The 18955-nt window shown below is 37.0% G+C and overlaps 1 protein-coding gene across 4 annotated transcripts in view; it reads right to left on the reverse strand.

Moving 5' to 3' along the window:
- LOC127881619 (serine/threonine-protein kinase TBK1-like) overlaps positions 1 to 18955 on the reverse strand; it is a 46896-nt gene that overhangs the window by 16341 nt on the left and 11600 nt on the right. For 3 of the 4 annotated variants that reach the window (XM_052429669.1, XM_052429668.1, XM_052429667.1), the window contains exons 7-17: positions 15079 to 15236; positions 14133 to 14243; positions 12480 to 12659; positions 11299 to 11507; positions 10417 to 10564; positions 8799 to 9030; positions 7573 to 7694; positions 4149 to 4310; positions 3245 to 3346; positions 2456 to 2552; positions 920 to 1116 (exon numbers count right to left, since the gene is read on the reverse strand). In XM_052429669.1, the coding sequence (XP_052285629.1) occupies positions 920 to 1116; positions 2456 to 2552; positions 3245 to 3346; positions 4149 to 4310; positions 7573 to 7694; positions 8799 to 9030; positions 10417 to 10564; positions 11299 to 11507; positions 12480 to 12659; positions 14133 to 14243; positions 15079 to 15236 (1718 nt within the window). The remainder of the gene's footprint in view (positions 1 to 919; positions 1117 to 2455; positions 2553 to 3244; positions 3347 to 4148; positions 4311 to 7572; positions 7695 to 8798; positions 9031 to 10416; positions 10565 to 11298; positions 11508 to 12479; positions 12660 to 14132; positions 14244 to 15078; positions 15237 to 18955) is intronic. The other variant, XM_052429670.1, reaches the window with a different exon arrangement.

Consider the following 18955-nt stretch of genomic DNA (forward strand, 5'->3'; position numbering starts at 1 on the left):
AACTGTAACAAAATTGTGACAGAAAAATCTATTTTTAGCCTCGGTGACCTTGACCCCAGTGACCTCAAACATCATCAAAAGGTAGAGGTCCATGCAAGGTGCCTACATGCCAAATATGTAAGAGATCGGAAAAATATTGAAGGTGCTATGAGAAACTGTAACAAAATTGTGACGGAAAAATCTATTATTAGCCTCAGTGACCTTGACCCCTGTGACCTCAAACATCATCAAAAGGTAGAGGTCCATGCAAGATACCTACATGCCAAATATGTAAGAGATCGGTAAAATATTGAAGGCACTATGAGAAACGGTAACAAAAGTGTAACGGAACTAAGTAAGGAACCCCAAACTGGCAACTATATGCTCCCCATAAAAAGGCATATATATATATATATGGAGAGCATAAACAAAAAACACTTTCCATGAAGATGACACGACGTTGTATGATCGATATATTTTCCACATTTTCCACAACAAAACAAATGATTATAAAATAACTATTAAGTAATCATTTGTTCTGTAAATTTAAAACGCGCTTGCACTTCAGTAAACAGAACAGTTGATTACACCATATTGCCCTAGTGGTGCAAAAAGGTACCATGTACCTTCTAATTTCAATGTCACATGGTACCTTTTTGCTCCCAGGAGGCGATTAATTTACTGTCAATGAATTTCGGATACTTATTTTGACATTTTTAATGTTTTCATACTGTTTTCAAATTAAATGTAAAGAAAACTGCAGAGATGATAACTCACAACTTTGCAACTAATAGTAATGGTAATAAATAAATTCGGTGGTGTGAGTTTGAAATACACTAAAATTAAATGCCAAGCGCAAATATTTGATTCTTCAGTAATCCTCAAGCTTTTGTTGCGATGAAACTTAAATGAAATAGCTTTTCAAATAAAACCAACTTACCCTTGTAAGACGCTCCTGATCAAAATGTTACGCATCCTCTTGAGTTCGTCCCGTGAGCCAGCTGATCCCATCATGATCTCTGAGACGGACCGCTGCATGAGTGGACTGGGTGGATGTTGGTGTCTCTCCTGTCGAGTCAGACTGGCTTCTATTCTTGTGATACAGCGCTCGAAGTCACCCTTATACTTCAGGCACATCTGATATTAGAACGTTATTTGTGAATAAATTATGTAACAATGTTTAAAAAACCATAAACACTTAAAATCTACGAATATTTTGTACAATATTTCGAAAAATAAAGTTAACCCATAAAAAATGTTCCTTATAGCAGCAATACCCACAATTTCAACACTAGATCTGGTCTGGTAACATAGATTTAACAAGATACAAAATGCTCTTTTTTGCTTTTTTGTGGGACAATATATTCAACACATTTTCATGTACCATATTAGTGTTCCTGTGTCTCATGGATAGATATTGTTGCGGGAAATTAAACGGAACATATTGTGCCACAAAAAAATAAAACAAGCATTTTGTATCTCATTAAATCTATGTTACCATACAAAATCCAGCATTGAAATTTTGACTATTGCTATAAGGAAAACTGCTTTTTTATGGGTTAAATTTATTTTACGAAATATTTTGCGTTGATTTTGAGTATTAATGATACTTTAGGAGCTGTTTGTAAATTTAGTATATATATTATAAATAAATCATGTAACATATCAAGTTTGAAGAGGATGAGATAAACACTTTTGGACTTGGACTTCTGTTAGAGTGAAATAGGCTGAAAAAAACAAATCTTTAAGTAGTCTGAATTCCTCAGTTCTATGGATACTGATTGGGCTCAGCCATAACTTACAAGATATGTGATTGTTCACAAACGAACATTGTTTACCAAATGACAGACATTCATAAACTAATATGATTTAAAGAGATAAGCATGAATCTGCAGCTGAGAACTCTAAAAACAAATTGCAAAATACTGATTCTGATATTAAGCTTTATCTGATGATCTTGCCATAAATATTCAACCACCAAATAACAAATATTGTCCATTTCTCAGTATCTTTTTGTGCCACAAAGGTCTACAAAAACACAACTGAGAATACGCCATGTGAGCTATAACAACAACCATATACAATAAAGTATAACACGACAATCCTTTACAGTAAAAAAATCTTCAGAAGACATGTTCCCCCAACATTATGTTCTAAATTCCTGAATATTTATCAATATTGACAATTAAATCTTGCAGTGAGTCATTTATGTTTGGAGATCAAGCACACACGCTTTCAGGGAAAATTGGGCTTAATGCATGCGCGTAAAGTGTCCTTCCAGTCCGTGGACAACATGTTGCGCTTTTATAGATTTTTCCGTGATAGCAAGTCACTTCAATACAAAAATCCAGTTAATGCGGAAAGTGTCATCCCTTATTAGCCTGTGCGAAATGCACAGGCTAGTCGAGACGGCTCTTTACGCAAATGCATAATATGCATAGAATCCAGTTTTCCAAGAACATAGATCAATCAGTACCTGACTTAGGCTTCTAACAAAGTTTTCCAGCAGTTCTGCCAGCTTCAGCAGAAGCTTCTCTATCTGCTCACTCTTGTAGCGTATCTCCCAGCTTTGTCTGAAACCAAAACAGTGGTCAACATTTAGACCAACACAATGCACAACATACAGATAGCAATAGTCTACATTGTGACAAACAATCTTACACACTGAAATCAATGATGGTCCCAGTTAAGATCAACAATGGCACACATTAAAAATCAACAATGCTGCACACTTATGTCAATAATAGTGCACAATTAGATCAACAATGGTTCACACTTAAATCAACAAAGGTGTACACTTAGATCAACCACAGTGCACATTTAGCTCAACCATGGTGCACATTTAGATCAACCATGGTGTACACTTAGATCAACAATGGTGCACCATTAGATCAACAATGGTTCACACTTAGATCAACAATGGTTCACACTTACATCAACAAAGGTGCACACTTAGATCAGCAATTGTGCACACTCAGATCAACAAAGGTGCACACTCAGATCAACAAAGGTGCACACTTAGATCAACAAAGGTGCACACTTAGATCAACAAAGGTGCACACTCAGATCAACAAAGAATCAATCCTATAAAATGGTTTTATGTTTACAATTTTAAGTACATATTCATTTTGTAATGTGTTACTGTTATTTGTTAATCAAATTCTACAATAGTCTCATCAACCATCTTTCGCTAGAGTTCCACTTTCTCAAAGCTTCATCATTATTTATACATGATTTAACAAACAAATTTAAAATAAATGTTTACCTGTACCAAACATGGAATTGTTGGAACTGTTCCTTTGCCTTTGTCTGACAATGATCTGAGAACAGGGACTCAATCTTGATGCAGTTTTCAAACAACCGGTGTCTGTAGGATAACACATAAACAAATCACACCAGAGTTACATACATTGTTATTTGTCATCAATTATTACTGGGTATAAGCATATTACGACATGAGTGATGTCTACCCAACTAAAAGGAAAATTATTATGAAGAGAATAATTATAATATTGAAAGGCTCAATTAAAGCAATTTAAGAAGCCCAAAGGAGTATAATAAAGATTACTTAATTAATCAAGCGAATTCCAAATTTGTAGTTTGCTACAAAAGTGACTTAAATAAGCCTTGCAACACTTTGTCATTGGAATAGCAGCCATGCCCATGGCTAAGTGCAAGGGCTAAGTTCACAGTCGCCGTGGTGTAATGGATATGGTGTCTGCCTAGGGACCCGGAATTTTAAAGGTTCTATCGCCAATGTGAGAGCATTCTTTAGATCTCCCCCAAAGACAACAACTACTGGCTCTAGGCCCAGAAAATGGACTCAAGAGCGTTTTATATATGAAGTAAGTACTTAAAATGCAATCTAGATTAAATAAACAGGTTTAAACAAAGTTCAAATGGGGCTAATGCATGTGCATAAAGTGTATGTGCAGTCCGCTCAGGCTTATCATGAACAACACTATCCACCTAAACAGGATTTTTGCTAAAAAGAGACTTCCTTCAAACAAAAAATACCATAAAATCAAAAATGTGTTGTCCCTGGTTAGCGTGTGCAGACTGCACTGGCTAATCTGGGACTTAACTTTACGCACATACATTAAGACCCATTTTCCAAGAGTGCGGCTCATACAGATAGAAACCAAGCACTACAGTGGTGTTCTACCCACTTCTCATATTTATGTATCTGCTCATCGTTGAAGGTGGCCCCTGTTTTTCTCCGATCCTCTCCAAACTGCTGCTTGGTCTTCAGAATCTGGGTGACTATCACATGTACCTTCTGAACACTGCAACAGACAATCTGGGTGACTATCACGTGCACCTTCTGAACACTGCAACAGACAATCTGGGTGACTATCACATGCACCTTCTGAACACTGCAACAGACAATCTGGGTGACTATCACATGGACCTTCTGAACACTGCAACAGACAATCTGGGTGACTATCACATGCACCTTCTGAACACTGCAACAGACAATCTGGGTGACTATCACATGGACCTTCTGAACACTGTAACAGACAATCTGGGTGACTATCACATGCACCTTCTGAACACTGCAACAGACAATCTGGATGACTTCACATGGATCATCTGAACACTGCAACAGATAATCTGGGTGACTATCACATGGACCTTCTGAACACTGCAAAAGACAATCTGGGTGGCTATCTCATGGACCTTCTGAACACTGTAACAGACAATCTGGGTGACTATCACATGCACCTTCTGAACACTGCAACAGACAATCTGGGTGACTATAACATGCACCTTCTGGACACTGCAACAGACAATCTGGGTGACTATCACATGGACCTTCTGAACACTGTAACAGACAATCTGGGTGACTATCACATGCACCTTCTGAACACTGCAACAAACAATCTGGGTGACTATCACATGCACCTTCTGAACACTGCAACAGACAATCTGGGTGACTATCACATGCACCTTCTGAACACTGTAACAGACAATCTGGGTGACTATCACATGCACCTTCTGAACACTGCAACAGACAATCTGGGTGACTATCACATGGGCCTTCTGAACACTGTAACAGACAATTTGGGTGACTATAACATGCACCTTCTGGACACTGCAACAGACAATCTGGGTGACTATCACATGGACCTTCTGAACACTGTAACAGACAATCTGGGTGACTATCACATGCACCTTCTGAACACTGCAACAGACAATCTGGGTGACTATCACATGCACCTTCTGAACACTGCAACAGACAATCTGGGTGACTATCACATGCACCTTCTGAACACTCCAACAGACAATCTGGATGACTATCACATGCACCTTCTGAACACTGCAACAGACAATCTGGGTGACTATCACATGGGCCTTCTGAACACTGTAACAGACAATTTGGGTGACTATAACATGCACCTTCTGGACACTGCAACAGACAATCTGGGTGACTATCACATGGACCTTCTGAACACTGTAACAGACAATCTGGGTGACTATCACATGCACCTTCTGAACACTGCAACAGACAATCTGAGTGACTATCACATGCACCTTCTGAACACTGTAACAGACAATCTGGGTGACTATCACATGGACTTCTGAACACTGCAACAGATAATCTGGGTGACTATCACATGCACCTTCTGAACACTCCAACAGACACAGGTACTACATGCAGCACTGCTACAAGTAGTCTAATGCAAACAAGATGTGTTTGTGAAACACTATGTTCCCCCCATATATTTGACCTTTGACCTTGAAGGATGACCTTGACCTTTCACCACTCAAAATGTGCAGCTCCATGAGATACACATGCATGCTAAATATCAAGTTCATATCTTTTATATTGCAAAAGTTATAGCCAATGTTAAAGTTTGACGCAAACAAACCAACAAACCAAGAAACAAACCAAGAACAGACAGGGCAAAAACAATATGACTGGGGGACATAAAAAAAGCAGTTAACCAGCGCTATGTGCAACCAGTAAGAAAACAGAACAGCCTGCGAGTTACTGGCAGTCTATTAAGGTTTTATACTGACTTCATGCTTATCATATCATAGGGATGAAAATGAAGCCTTTAAAACTTGAATCTAGTAACAAAGTTCTTAAACGTAATTTTATTGTATACAGGATAACAAACGTGTCAAAATAAGTATCTAAGTGGTAAAGAGTTAAAGAAAATAAGCAGTAGTTGGTTGTAGTTTGCAGCTGGCATTGGATACCCACATTTGAACCAATTGTCCTCTCCATTAAACAAAAAATGTTTCAGGTTAAATACATGATAAATCATAAGCATATGACGACGGTGAAAGACATAAGTGCTCACTTCTTAAAAATCATACATATTTTGAGTGTATAGTTAATCCTTTAATTTCTTAAGTTCACTTTAAATGTTATGTAAAGAAGACACCTACAGAGCACATACAATTACATTTGTTGATTAGGTAGGGTTTATATGCATCTATTGGCAAATGACATGGAAATGTATGAGCACCGAAATTATTTATAACACGGTCCCTTTATAACCCATGTTTGTGGCTTGGACCCCGTAATCCGCGTTATATTGGAGCTACAGTGTAGAAATATATTTTAGTTTGAAGCGTCTTAGATACCACAACAATGAGACTGTAAACCATTCAATATGTATTAATATGTATGCTGGATATGTATTCATGTGACCTTGACCATAATAAATCTATTTCTTGAAAAAAAAGATTCATTATGTTACCAGGATGTCTTTGTCCATAATTTAAACCTATTGCATGATCATTACCCTGAAAGGTTATTTCCTCTTGAGACACATTTGAATAAATTATTTTTCTTTTGTTTTTTTCTGACTGATTATAGTAACAGTCCTTTGGAATGGATTTTTTTTTACCACATTTATATAGCACCCTTTTCATACAGTATGGGCGCTTCACATTTTTCAACTGATCTCTGGGTCATAAGTCATCCGTTAACATTTCGGCGCAGTATGCAGCCACGGAACATTGGCTTATTTCCCTCACAGGTACCCATTTATACACCTGGGTGGAGAGGAGCAAGTGTAGGATAAATTTCTTGCTCAGGAAAATGCCAGTGATCAGGGCGGAATTCAAACCAGGGACCTCTCGATCGCTAAGCCAGCGTCCTACCATTAGACCACTGCTCCCAGATTGAATTAAAGATCTCCTGATAGCATGTCAGACACCATATAAAGTTAATCAGGTAAACTTGTCAAATATTTATACAAACAAAAGGGAAATGATCATTTAGCCAGACACAATTCACATTACAGATAATACCAGTACAACATTTTAGAACATTTGTGTCTTGCTCTGGGAAAACAGGGCTTAATGCGTGTGCGTTATGTCTTCCCAGATAAGCCTGTGCAGTCTGCACAGGCTACTAAGGAATGACAGTTTGCACTTTCATGATTTCTTGTTTATTAAAGGAAGTCTCTTCTTTAAGAAAATCCAGATTAGGCTAAAAGTGTTGTCCCTGATTAGCCTATGCATGTACAATCTTATTTGGGACAGCTCAACTCACATGCAATAGGCCCGGTTTTCCCAGAGGGCACTCATTTGTTGCCAAATACCAATGTTCATGAGACTTATAGTGGGTGTTACCATCTGTCCTTGCTGCTGCACCCAACGCTATCATTCCACTTCTTTTTTAGAATCTTTTTATTCAAGTGATCGTCCTGCAACCGCTTGAGTTCATTCTCAACCTCGTATGAAAGCTCCGTTATCTAGAACAGACATTACATAATGGGTTTTTCTCAACAATTTAAGCAAATCTTGCCTGCATTGATATTGCATTAAAATTGGAAGAACTATGTACCTTTTTATTTGATCTTAAACTGAAAATGTATGCCTGTATAAAAAAATCCCATCCTTAAGTGCATTTTACTAAAACGCTTTTCAAATTCCCCTACTGTAACTATAAACCTTATAGGTTTTATTCAGCTGTAAAACAAAATTTTCATGTCATCTTTTAGTGCACACTTTGAAATGGTATCAAGACCATTCCCCCCCCCCCCCCCCCCCCCAAGGTCGCCGTGGCATTATAGATATGGTGTCCGCCTTGCGATCCGGGAGGTCACGGGTTTGATCCCCACCAAGGGAGCGTTCTTGAGATCTCCCCTAAAAGACACCAAGTACTGGTTATAGGCCCAGGAAATGGAATCGAGAGCGTTTCAATTAGCCTGAGGCTTTCCTAAAATAAATAGGTTTCATCTAAACTAAGACCATCCCCCTAAAACTTACCCAGAGTTTACAGCATTAACATCAAAAGAGTGTACAGCTTTTTAACACCCTATGTCATAATGGATTTATGATGAATTTAATAACATTACCAGTGTAACCCTTTTCTGTGTAGTGCTTATGTTCTATACATTTATAGTGAGTTCACTGAGACTCTCTCACATATTGTCATTACCCCCCCCCCCCCCCAAGCGGACAGGTTGGTTGGTGGTTGGGTAAAGGTGGATATTGCAAGGGTGGGATTTAAGAACCACTTCAAGGCAGGAAAATGCGCTACCACCCTTACAGGATTCAAGTACACTCTTCGTTTGTAAATATATCAAGCAAAGTTTATACTTTTGTAAAAAAAAAATGAAAAGGAGGAGAAATCAGCTGAAAGAAGGAGCAATCACACCCCTGTAAATGCTTACAACAAGACTTAGTCACCTGCTACCAATCTGTTGTAAGGCCAGTGTGTAAGTTACCCATTGAAAACAGATCTTCTATTGCTTTTCTAAATATCTAAACAATTATTCATCACACTCCAATTTCTGTGACAGATTAAAAAGTCTCCAATGAAACAAACAATTTTAAGAAATGAAAGAGTTTACCTTTCTAGACGTCTCATTCACATCGCGAACACATTCTTCATAAAACTGATTAAGTTCCCGTAACAAAGCACCAATGTCAGAGTCTTGAGTGTCAGTGAGCACTTTTATCATCCTGAGCTCATGTTGAAACATTTGCAGGAAAGTCTCCTTCCACTGCGTTAAATTATCACAGTTTTTACTTCTGAATTTGTTATAATCCGCAAGGTGACTGCATTCATGATAGAGTTCATGTCTGAAAAGAAAATGCAGATAGTACATCATTTTAAATGCTATCAAAGGTATTATGCATTTGATTTATCAGATATTAAAAGATATATGCATTATATGTTTTTCTGCGTAACTGTCTTAGGTCTTTTAATCAGATTTCTTGCAAGAATTTCTGCAGGTGAAACATTCAATGACAATCAAATAGGGCAAATTTTGTAAAAAAATATAAAAATAATGCAATATGACTTGTACTGTTTATATAGTACCAATAACTGATGCATAATTTTTGATTATTCAAATTTACACAGTAGTTAAAAATTATGAGACAGTAAAGTTATAAGCATATATACTGAACATAAATTTGAGCAATTTTCCTCATTCATGTTAAAATAAGAATTGTATGTGTTTTCATTCCTTAAAATAATTATTATATTTCGATAATTTACACAGCACAAATAACAATAACCATACTGACTTAGGGGCACCTGTTGATAACATGATTGTCAGGATGATCTTATGATTATCTCTCAGTACTGTTTACTTCGTGTTTTTTTCACATGTAAAGACTATAAACAGGTATTACTCATAATGTTCTGTATATTTTATTTATAGGCAAATCAAGCACAGCAAATTTGATTGCATTTACATTTACTATGTTAGTGTTTTTTTTTATTTAGTAAATTAAATAGTGAATAATTCTTTTTTAAAGCGTGAGGTCACAATGTGCCAATATACAGGCATCAATAGGCGAACAAAAAATGATAAAACCAAGAATTTAAATAAATTGAGAATAATTTTACTTTTAATATTCCATTATCTTGAAATTCATTTGAATTCAATTATAATACGTTATGAATGCCCTAGTCACTTAACTTCTATAGTTGATATAATTTAATTTTGGAAATGTTGTTTAAAATCTTTCTGCAAGAGATATATGAAAAAAAGAATCTTGTAATCTTTTCACTGCATTGATGTTATATTTCTTCATCTGCCTAGCATAAGTGCACTGTTTACAACACTATTGACATATACAGCAAGTAAAATAAGTGTACATCATGGTGTCCGATAACAATACATAAGTCCTGTAACCAATCAATTCTGTCATCTTGTACTTTAATTAGAGCATACAACCCAAATATAACATTCAACCCTGATAATATATTTTATAAAGACATTGCTTGTGCATAACAATTAACACAGTCATCAAGCAAAACATAGTGGATATGGTGTCCACCTAGCGAAGGTCACAGATCTGATCCCCACCGTGCAAGCGATTTTTAGATCTCCTCTAAAGATACCAAGTACTGGTTCTTCCAGGAAACTGACTCAAAAGGGTTTCAATAAGCCTACGGAGTTCAATGCTATGAAGCTAATATAAACAGATTAAATTAAAACGAAGTGCACAACATACATGTAGACTTGCACGGAGCGGCGAACCAGGTCCTGTTTAATGCTGTACCACTCTACTTCCTTCTCCATGTAACAACCGGTAGCCGAGCAAGCCTTAGCGGCTTTATAATCCTCCGCATAACTACTTGCTTTAGTCTTCGGAAATTCCCCTGAAAATTTTATTTTAGCAGTATTATGTTTCGTGAACGTGCATCAAGTGTAGTCCCAGATAAGCCAGGCTAATCAGGATGACACTTTCCGCCTAGACTCGATTTTCATTTAGAAGATACTTCATTGAAACCAAAAATTCCATAAAAGTGGAAAGTGTCATCCCTGAATAGCCTGTATGGACTGCACAGGCTAATCTGGGATGGATGACAAAGATCTAATTCGCTGTTGCCTAGAAGATGCAGTCTATAGTGTCTGCCTAGCGTTGGGAGGTCACAGGTTCAATCCCCACTGTGGGAGCCTTCTTTAGATCTCCCCCATAGACACTGGTTCTAGTCCCAGGAAACAGAATCGAGAGCTTTTCAAATAAGCGTTAGGCTTTCTATGCAATCGAGCAAATAAACAGGTCTAAACTAAAGATCTAATTTATTAGATGCTCAATAATTTAAAAAAATTACCAATCATCAGACCCATTTATCATCAATAATACAACTGTAATTTGAATATTACAATAATATTGTCCTTCAACAAGAATTCCCCTGACCCAAAATTCTCATTACCAAAATGTAATGTGGAACGTAGAAATTAATCAAATGTTAACAGTTTTAAGAAGAAAAAGTCGCTGCCTTAGACAATTTTCTTAACAAAAATTTACTTACAGGCAGCCATACATTAATTTGGCAGAGTAGGCTATGCTTGAATTTTTACTAATTGGAGGCTATGCTTGAATTCTTACTAATTGGAGGCGGAGGAAATAATGGAGTATCTTTGAAGTCTCGGTCAAAACAGAATATCGGGTTGGTTTCAGTGATTCCCTCCGGATAATTGCACACGGGCAGTAAAGGCTGCACACAATCCTTCAGCAGCTGGCCGTCAAAGATCAGCAGCTGACTGGTGGACTGTATGTCCGTCTGTTTGGCTATCAACTCTTGCAGATTGGTGAGGCTGCAGAATGCAGAAAGGAATAATCACATGGGGCCGATAACTATGCAGAGAGAAGTTTATTATATGAGCCTTGTTCTGGGAAATCAGGGCTTAATGCATACGAGTCTTGTTCTGTGAAAGCTGGTCATCATGCATGTGCGTAAAGTGTCGTCCCAGATTAGCCTGTGCAGTTCGAACAGGCTAATCAGGGACGACACTTTCTGCCTAAACTTGATTTTCGGTAAGGATGGACTTCCTTGAAACTAAAAATACCATTAACGGGGAAAGTGTCGTCCCTGATTAGCCTGTGCGGACTGCACAGGCTTATCTGGGACGACACTTTACGCACATGAATTAAGCCCAGTTTTCTCAGAACAAGACACATATGAGTATAGTGGCGTTTCCAGATCAGCCTATGCAGTCCCAAACAGGATTTTTATTTTGAAGAGACCTCATTTCAACAAAAATTTCAACAAAAATTTCATAAAATCCGAAAGTCTTGTCCTAATTAGCAAGTGTGGACTTCAAAGGCTAATCTAGGGCAACACTTTTGCACATGCATTAAACCCTGTTTTCCCAGAACAAGGCTTATATGATTACATAACAAGATACCTGTCACAGGGGTTTGATTGAAGAACAATTCAGTAAAAATTAAGAACAAATGTAAAGAAATGGTGGTATTTAAGAGGAGCAAATTATCTCAACAGAGGCGGTATCACACTATAGGTGTCATCTTTATCTTTTTTTAAACTTTATAATAAATCGCAAACCATGTAAGTTTAAATCTGGTAAAATTGTGGTTTTGCATAAATTAACATCCAATTAACATCCAAAAACTATGCATATATATAAATAAACAACCAGTTGTTTCGATACATTGAATAACTATTATTCTTAAGATAAAAAATATCAAAATACATGTTGATAATCTGCAAGTGATTTCTCACTGATCATGTTCACAAAACTTTTACAACTAACAGCAAGCATACTCACTTATTTTCAGCATCTATGTACACTTTAAGACAAGTCCATGTATGTGGACAGAAGACATGTATCACACGTTTTTTGATAATGTTTGCCACATGGTCAAAAAAGTCGTCAAAATTCCATGTGTACTTTGGGTTAGATTCTAACAGGCGGGCGAATACAGGCGTTATGAGCAACTTTAACCCACTGAAAAAGAGCACACAGGTAAAAGCTACATTAAATCTTCAAATGTATACCTAGACTAAATGAGCCTTATTTTTGTTTCGGAAAAACTGAGCTTAATGCATGTTCGTAAAGTGTCATCCCAGATTAGCTTGTGTAATCTGCACTGGCTAATTAGGGATGATAGTTTATGCCTAAACTGGATTTTCTTTAAGAAACTTCCTTTAAACAAAAAATTCCATGAAAACGTGTAGTGTTGTTCCTGATAAGCCTGTGCAGACTGCACAGGCTTATCTGGGACAACATTTTAAGCACATGAATAAAGCCCAGTTTTCACAGAACAACGCTCAAATATGTAGCAAGACTTAAGATTTGAGTACACATAATATGTAACAATAAAACAGCCAAGCCTTTCATTCTGGTTCATCGCTCATAATCAAAGACCATCTTTGCAAGAGGCTGAAAATAGGCCCGCTGACATACATGTACCACAAAATAACACAGAAAGGCACCTTTAAAAAGTATGTCTAGCAAATAACATAATATATTTAGTAAAACATTGTGCTCAATACTAAAAACATAAACAATATAGTATTATTGTCATTTTTTCATATTTAAAAGTGGAAAAGCTTACAAAGTTTGATACTTATAACTTTCACTCTTTAGTGGGTGTATAACAAATGAGTCCTACAGTCTTCTCAAAAGTCTGAAATCAATTACTAGCCACAAAGTTTGATAATCACATTACTATTATTAGCCCAACATCCCAATTAACTGTCCACTCAATAACACATTGGTACATTAAGTTATTTTTTTACAGGCCATGAGGTCGGGTATTCTGGATTATTTTCCCTGCCCTAATGCAGTTTTACTGGTTGCCCGAGGGCAGACAGACTTTTGGGGAGACTGAAAGGTTGAAAATGATTTCTCATTGTTAGTAGATCAATATCAACGCTAGCCAATACAGGGACCATATTCACCAATCCATTCTTAGACTTAAGAATAAAGTTAAGACAAGTCTTACAATCAATAAAATGACTCTTAAGTTTGCATATTCATATATGCAGGCTAAAAAGTGTGCTTATAGTATAAACATATTGTTCTTCTCAAAGAAAAATATGATTACTGACAGCAACTGCCATGCTACTGCTACAGTAGACTTTACTTTAAAAGTAGTTAAATCACATTACAGTTTAAAGGATTTTTTTTACTTAACCCTTTCCCTCTCAGAAGTAATGTGAAAATAGCTTTTGCAAAAAGCATAAAACCAGAACAGGTCTCGCAGTTTGTTCAGGTTTTATGCTGTTTGCTGCAATTTTCAGTAGTTTTGGGTTAGATATGAAGTCTTTTAAACTTGAAAATGTAGTAAGAAAGATATTTAATTTAATTTTCTAAGGGACTGCAAACAGAACAAAATGCGTATCTGAGTGGTTAAGGGTCAAGTGTAAGAATTGTCTGGTGAATACGGGCCCAGGTCAAGGTCAAGGTTTTACGTACGCGGAGAGTCTGCAGTACCCTGGCAGCTCCTTACTCCACTGGATAGGCCCCATCTCAATGTGCTGAACTCCCATGATAACTCCGGACTCCTTCCGGGTCGTTATCTCAAACCTGCCATATATACAGGCATATTTGCATTAAAAAAAATTATTTAAGCATTAATTGAGAACCAATAAAACTTAATTATAACGCACCACCAAGAATTGTTGGTAATTGTTAACAAACACAGCATTGTGCAGCTATTTGGGACAATAGATTTATTCAGACTAAAAAAATGGTCCTGAAAAAGGGAAATAGGGGGCACAAAAGGGTGCAGGGTGACCTTTTTGTAAAAAAATCGTTGAATGCCTTATTTGTACATTGTAAGTGACTTAATGTGCTGTTTTCACTAAAGTATTTATTTTTAATCATCCATACAGCGCATATTCTATGAGGTATGTTCTATTTTAAAAATAGTTTAATGTTAATATCAAATAATACTGCATGTTTATCTTAAAAATTATAAATACCAAATAAAAATAAATTCTGTGGTTCTGTATTTACTAAAACATTGACAAATTAAAAAGGGACCAAAAAGGTGAGACATTACTAAAATTGACGGGCATACAAACAGAAGGGGTGCCACATAGCTTAAAAGGGTGAGGCATAAAAATCAGGCCCCTACTAACCTGCTATTCCTCTTTCCCTTAATCCCTAGAGACACAAGTCCCTGACCATTTCTCAATGGAAAATATCATTTGAGATGAAACAACTGGCCTGAATACACAATTTCAGCCCTTTTTCTACAATTCTAACATATATTTGTTAATATAAGACAAGATAATATTTTAAGTACAAACAGTTGTAGTTTTATTAAAGCCAAACATGAGCTTCTAGTATTTTCAAACAATTATAAGTCATTAAAATAACATGAACGCAGATATCATAAGTCCATCCTCTTAATTACATTTTTTCCCTGTTATTCCTCCCACCGAATGGTTTAAATGGTAGTTCTCCAGTGGCCACATGGAAGAAGGTGACACCCAAACTCCATAAGTCCACTTTCGAGGTGAAATGCTTCTTATCTGGTGCACGTAATAGGGCTTTCTCGTACATATCTGGATGCTAGATAAAAGAAGAATGTGTAAACATATGAGCCATGCCCTGTGAAAAAGGGGTTTGATACATGTGCCTAAAGTGTCGTCCCCGATTAGCCTGTGCAGTCCACAAAGGCTAATCAGGGACGACACTTTACGCTTTTATGATATCTTTCTTTCCAAGAAAGTCTCTTCTTAGCAAAAATCAAGTTTAGGCGAAAAGTGTTGTCCCTCATTAGCCTGTGTGGACTGCACAGGCTAATATGAGACGAAACTAAACGCACTAAACCACCTTTTCACAGAGCTCAGCTCATTTCATGACTTAATATAATTCGTATAGTGTAATGTCAAACGATCTTTTTAAGAATTTCTCGTTTAAAGGATATGAATGTCAAACAAATGTAAACTTCAACATTTGTTGTTAGTTCTTACATTAACAGCTGGTGCTATCCTGACTAGTTTCATTCAGAATTATTTATATTAGATTGAAACAATGATGAATTTCAGGGCTCCAGGTAAGTTATTAAGTAGAAAAATAATCAACACTCAGTCCAATTATGAAGATAAACTTTACAGATGTATTGCATATCAGAAAGTTTATCATACAATAATTGAAAACAAAAAACAAGTCAACTCCATGAAACCTGGTTCAGCATGCTTTAGTTATTAATTTAATATTAACAAGGGACAAAATTGTCACAAAACCAGGTTTTCAATATAAAAACAAGAGGACCAAGATGGCCCTAGTTTGCTCACCTGAGAGGAGTCGGTTCATTCAATCTTTACCTAATGTCAAACTTGACCTAGATATTGACCAGACAAACATCCTGGTCAAGTTTCATCATTATTGAACCAAAACTCTGGCGTACATGTAGGGAGTGTTTTTGTTTTTGTAAGATTTGAAATAGTGACCTATCATCAAACTTGACTGAGATCTTTCAGCAACTTTGATAAAGAATGCTTGAGAAATGTGAATGGTAGAGTGTTTACAAACCAAATGTGGACGGACGGACAGCAGACAAAGACCAATCCTAAAACCTCACCTGAGCAATCAGGTGAACTAAAAAGTGTGTTTCACCGATCTGAGCCGTTTTCCAACTTGTCCAAGAAATCAATAAAACCAATGTATTGACTAAGTTTTATGATGATTAGGCAAAATATGTGACTTCCATAGTGTTCTATCACAAGGTTTCTCTCTATATAGTCACATAAGAAAAACTGCCCCACATCCCTGGCAGCCATGTTTATTGACCCATCGGGACCATTTGCAAACTCATCTGAGATATATATAAAACCAATCTTTACACCAAGTTTCATGGTGATTGGGCAAAAAATTTGACTTCTAGAGTGTTCACAAGCTTTCTTTTACTATATAAATATAAGAAAACTGCCCCCCCCCCCCCCGGCAGACATGTTATTCAACTGACCGGAACCATTTTCCAACTCAACTCTCGTATCAAGGAAACAAATGTTCTGACCAAATTTCATGAATATTGGGCACAAAATGTGACTTCTAGAGTGTTCACATGTTTTCCCTATATACATAAAGAGAAAATGCCCCGCCCACTGGCGGCCATGTTTTTTCACCGATCTGGACCATTTTCGTACTCGTCCGACATATCAATAAAACCAATGTTTTGATTAACTTTCATAATGATTGGGCCAAAATTGTGACTTCTAGAGTGTTTACAAGGTTTCTCTATAGCCATGTAAGGAAAACTGCCCCGCTCACTGGTGGCCATGTTTTTCAACGGACCGGAACCACTTTTGAACTCAACCAACATATTATTAAGACAAACATTTTGACAAAGTTACATGAAGATTGGGCATTAAATGTATCTTCTACAGTGTTTACAAGCTTTTTCTTTTTTTTTGACCTAGTGAACTAGTTTTTGACCCATCATGACCCAGTTTCGAACTCGATCGAGATATCATTGGGACAAATCTTCTGACCAAGTTTCATGAAGATCGGAAATAAATGTGGCCTCTAGAGTGTTTACGAACAAATGTGGACGGACGGACAGACGGACGACGGACAAACACCGGTCATAAAAGCTCCCCTGAGCAATCAGGTGAGCTAAAAAAACATCCAACCTCGAATTACAATTAACACATAAATGATACACAAATCTACACTGTATTATTATGAAAACATTAATAATCAAAGGGGAGTAACTACCGTAAACTTAAATGCAATATCTAGAAGAGTTGTCTCGCATGTTACATGACCTTAATTCATGATTGTTTACAAGCCTTTTTATTATTTAAATATAAGGAAAACTGCGCCGTCCCCCTGGCAACCATGTTTTTCAACGGACCGGAAGCATTTTTAAACTTAATTCACATGTCTAGGAAACAAAAGTTCTGACAAAATTTCATGAAAATTGGGCCAAAATATGACTTCTAGAGTGTTGACATGTTTTCACTATATACATATAGAGAAAAATGCTCGCCCACTGGCGGCCATGTTTTTTCACTGATCTGGACCATTTTTGAACTTGTCCGAGATATCAATAAAACCAATATTTTGACCATCTTTCATGATGATTGGGCCAAAATTGTGACTTCCAGAATGTTCACAAGGTTTCTCTATAGCCAAATAAGGAAAACTGCCCCGCCCACTGGCGGCCATGTTTTTCAACGGACCGGAACCACTTTTGAACTCAACCAACATATCATTAAGACAAACTTTTTGACAAAGTAACATGAAGATTGGGCATGAAATGTGACTTCCAGTGTTTACAAGTTTTTTTTTGACCCAGTTTTGAACTCGACCGAGATTTTATTGGGACGAAGCTTCTGACCAAGTTTCATGAAGACCGGACAATAAATGTGGCCTCTAGAGTGTTTACGAACAAATGTTAACGGACGGATGGACGAATGGACGACGGACAAAGACTGGTCACAAAAGCTCACCTGAGAAATCAGGTGAGCTAAAAAGTCTGATAAAGGGCTTGTTTCAAAATCAATCTATTTTTAGTCGTGGCAACCTTGACCTTGGAGATATCAACGTAATTCTTTCGCACGACACACCGTCCAATGATGGTGAACAAATGTGCCAAATGATTTTAAAATCTGACAATGAATGACATAGTTATTGCCTGGACAAGCTCATTTATTGCCATTTTTTACTTTTGAACTCAAAGTGTGACCTTGACCTTGGAGATATCAATGTAATTCTTTCGCGCGACACACCGTCCAATGATGGTGAACAAATGTGCCAAATGATTTTAAAATCTGACAATTAATGACAGTTATGGCCCGGAAAAGCTCATTTATGGCCATTTTTGACCTTTGAACTCAAAGTGTGACCTTGACCTTGCAGATATTGACGTAATTCTTTCGCGCCACACCGTCCAATGATGGTGAACAAATGTGCCAAATGATTTTAAAATCTGACAATGAACGACATAGTTATGGCCCGGACAAGCTTGTTCCGCCTGCCCGCCAGCCAGCCCGCCAGCCCGCCCGCATTCTCCAATCTAATAACCAGTTTTTTCCTTCAGAAAACCTGGTTAATAATTTAGCTATTGCAAGCTAAATCTGCATGTAAGTTACACAAACCCACACAATTACGACTCTATTAAACCATCAAAACTCAACAGTGACCTTAAACTTGATCAAACTGGCCCAAAATGCATTCCTACCTAAAGTCTGCATGAAAGCTACCAACACAAATCATATAATAAGAACACTACCCACATAAAAACGTAAGTTCTTAAGTGGAAAAAGTTTACCAAAAGTGAC

The sequence above is a fragment of the Dreissena polymorpha genome, chromosome 5, assembly GCF_020536995.1.
Source record: "Dreissena polymorpha isolate Duluth1 chromosome 5, UMN_Dpol_1.0, whole genome shotgun sequence".
Classification (NCBI taxonomy): domain Eukaryota; kingdom Metazoa; phylum Mollusca; class Bivalvia; order Myida; family Dreissenidae; genus Dreissena; species Dreissena polymorpha.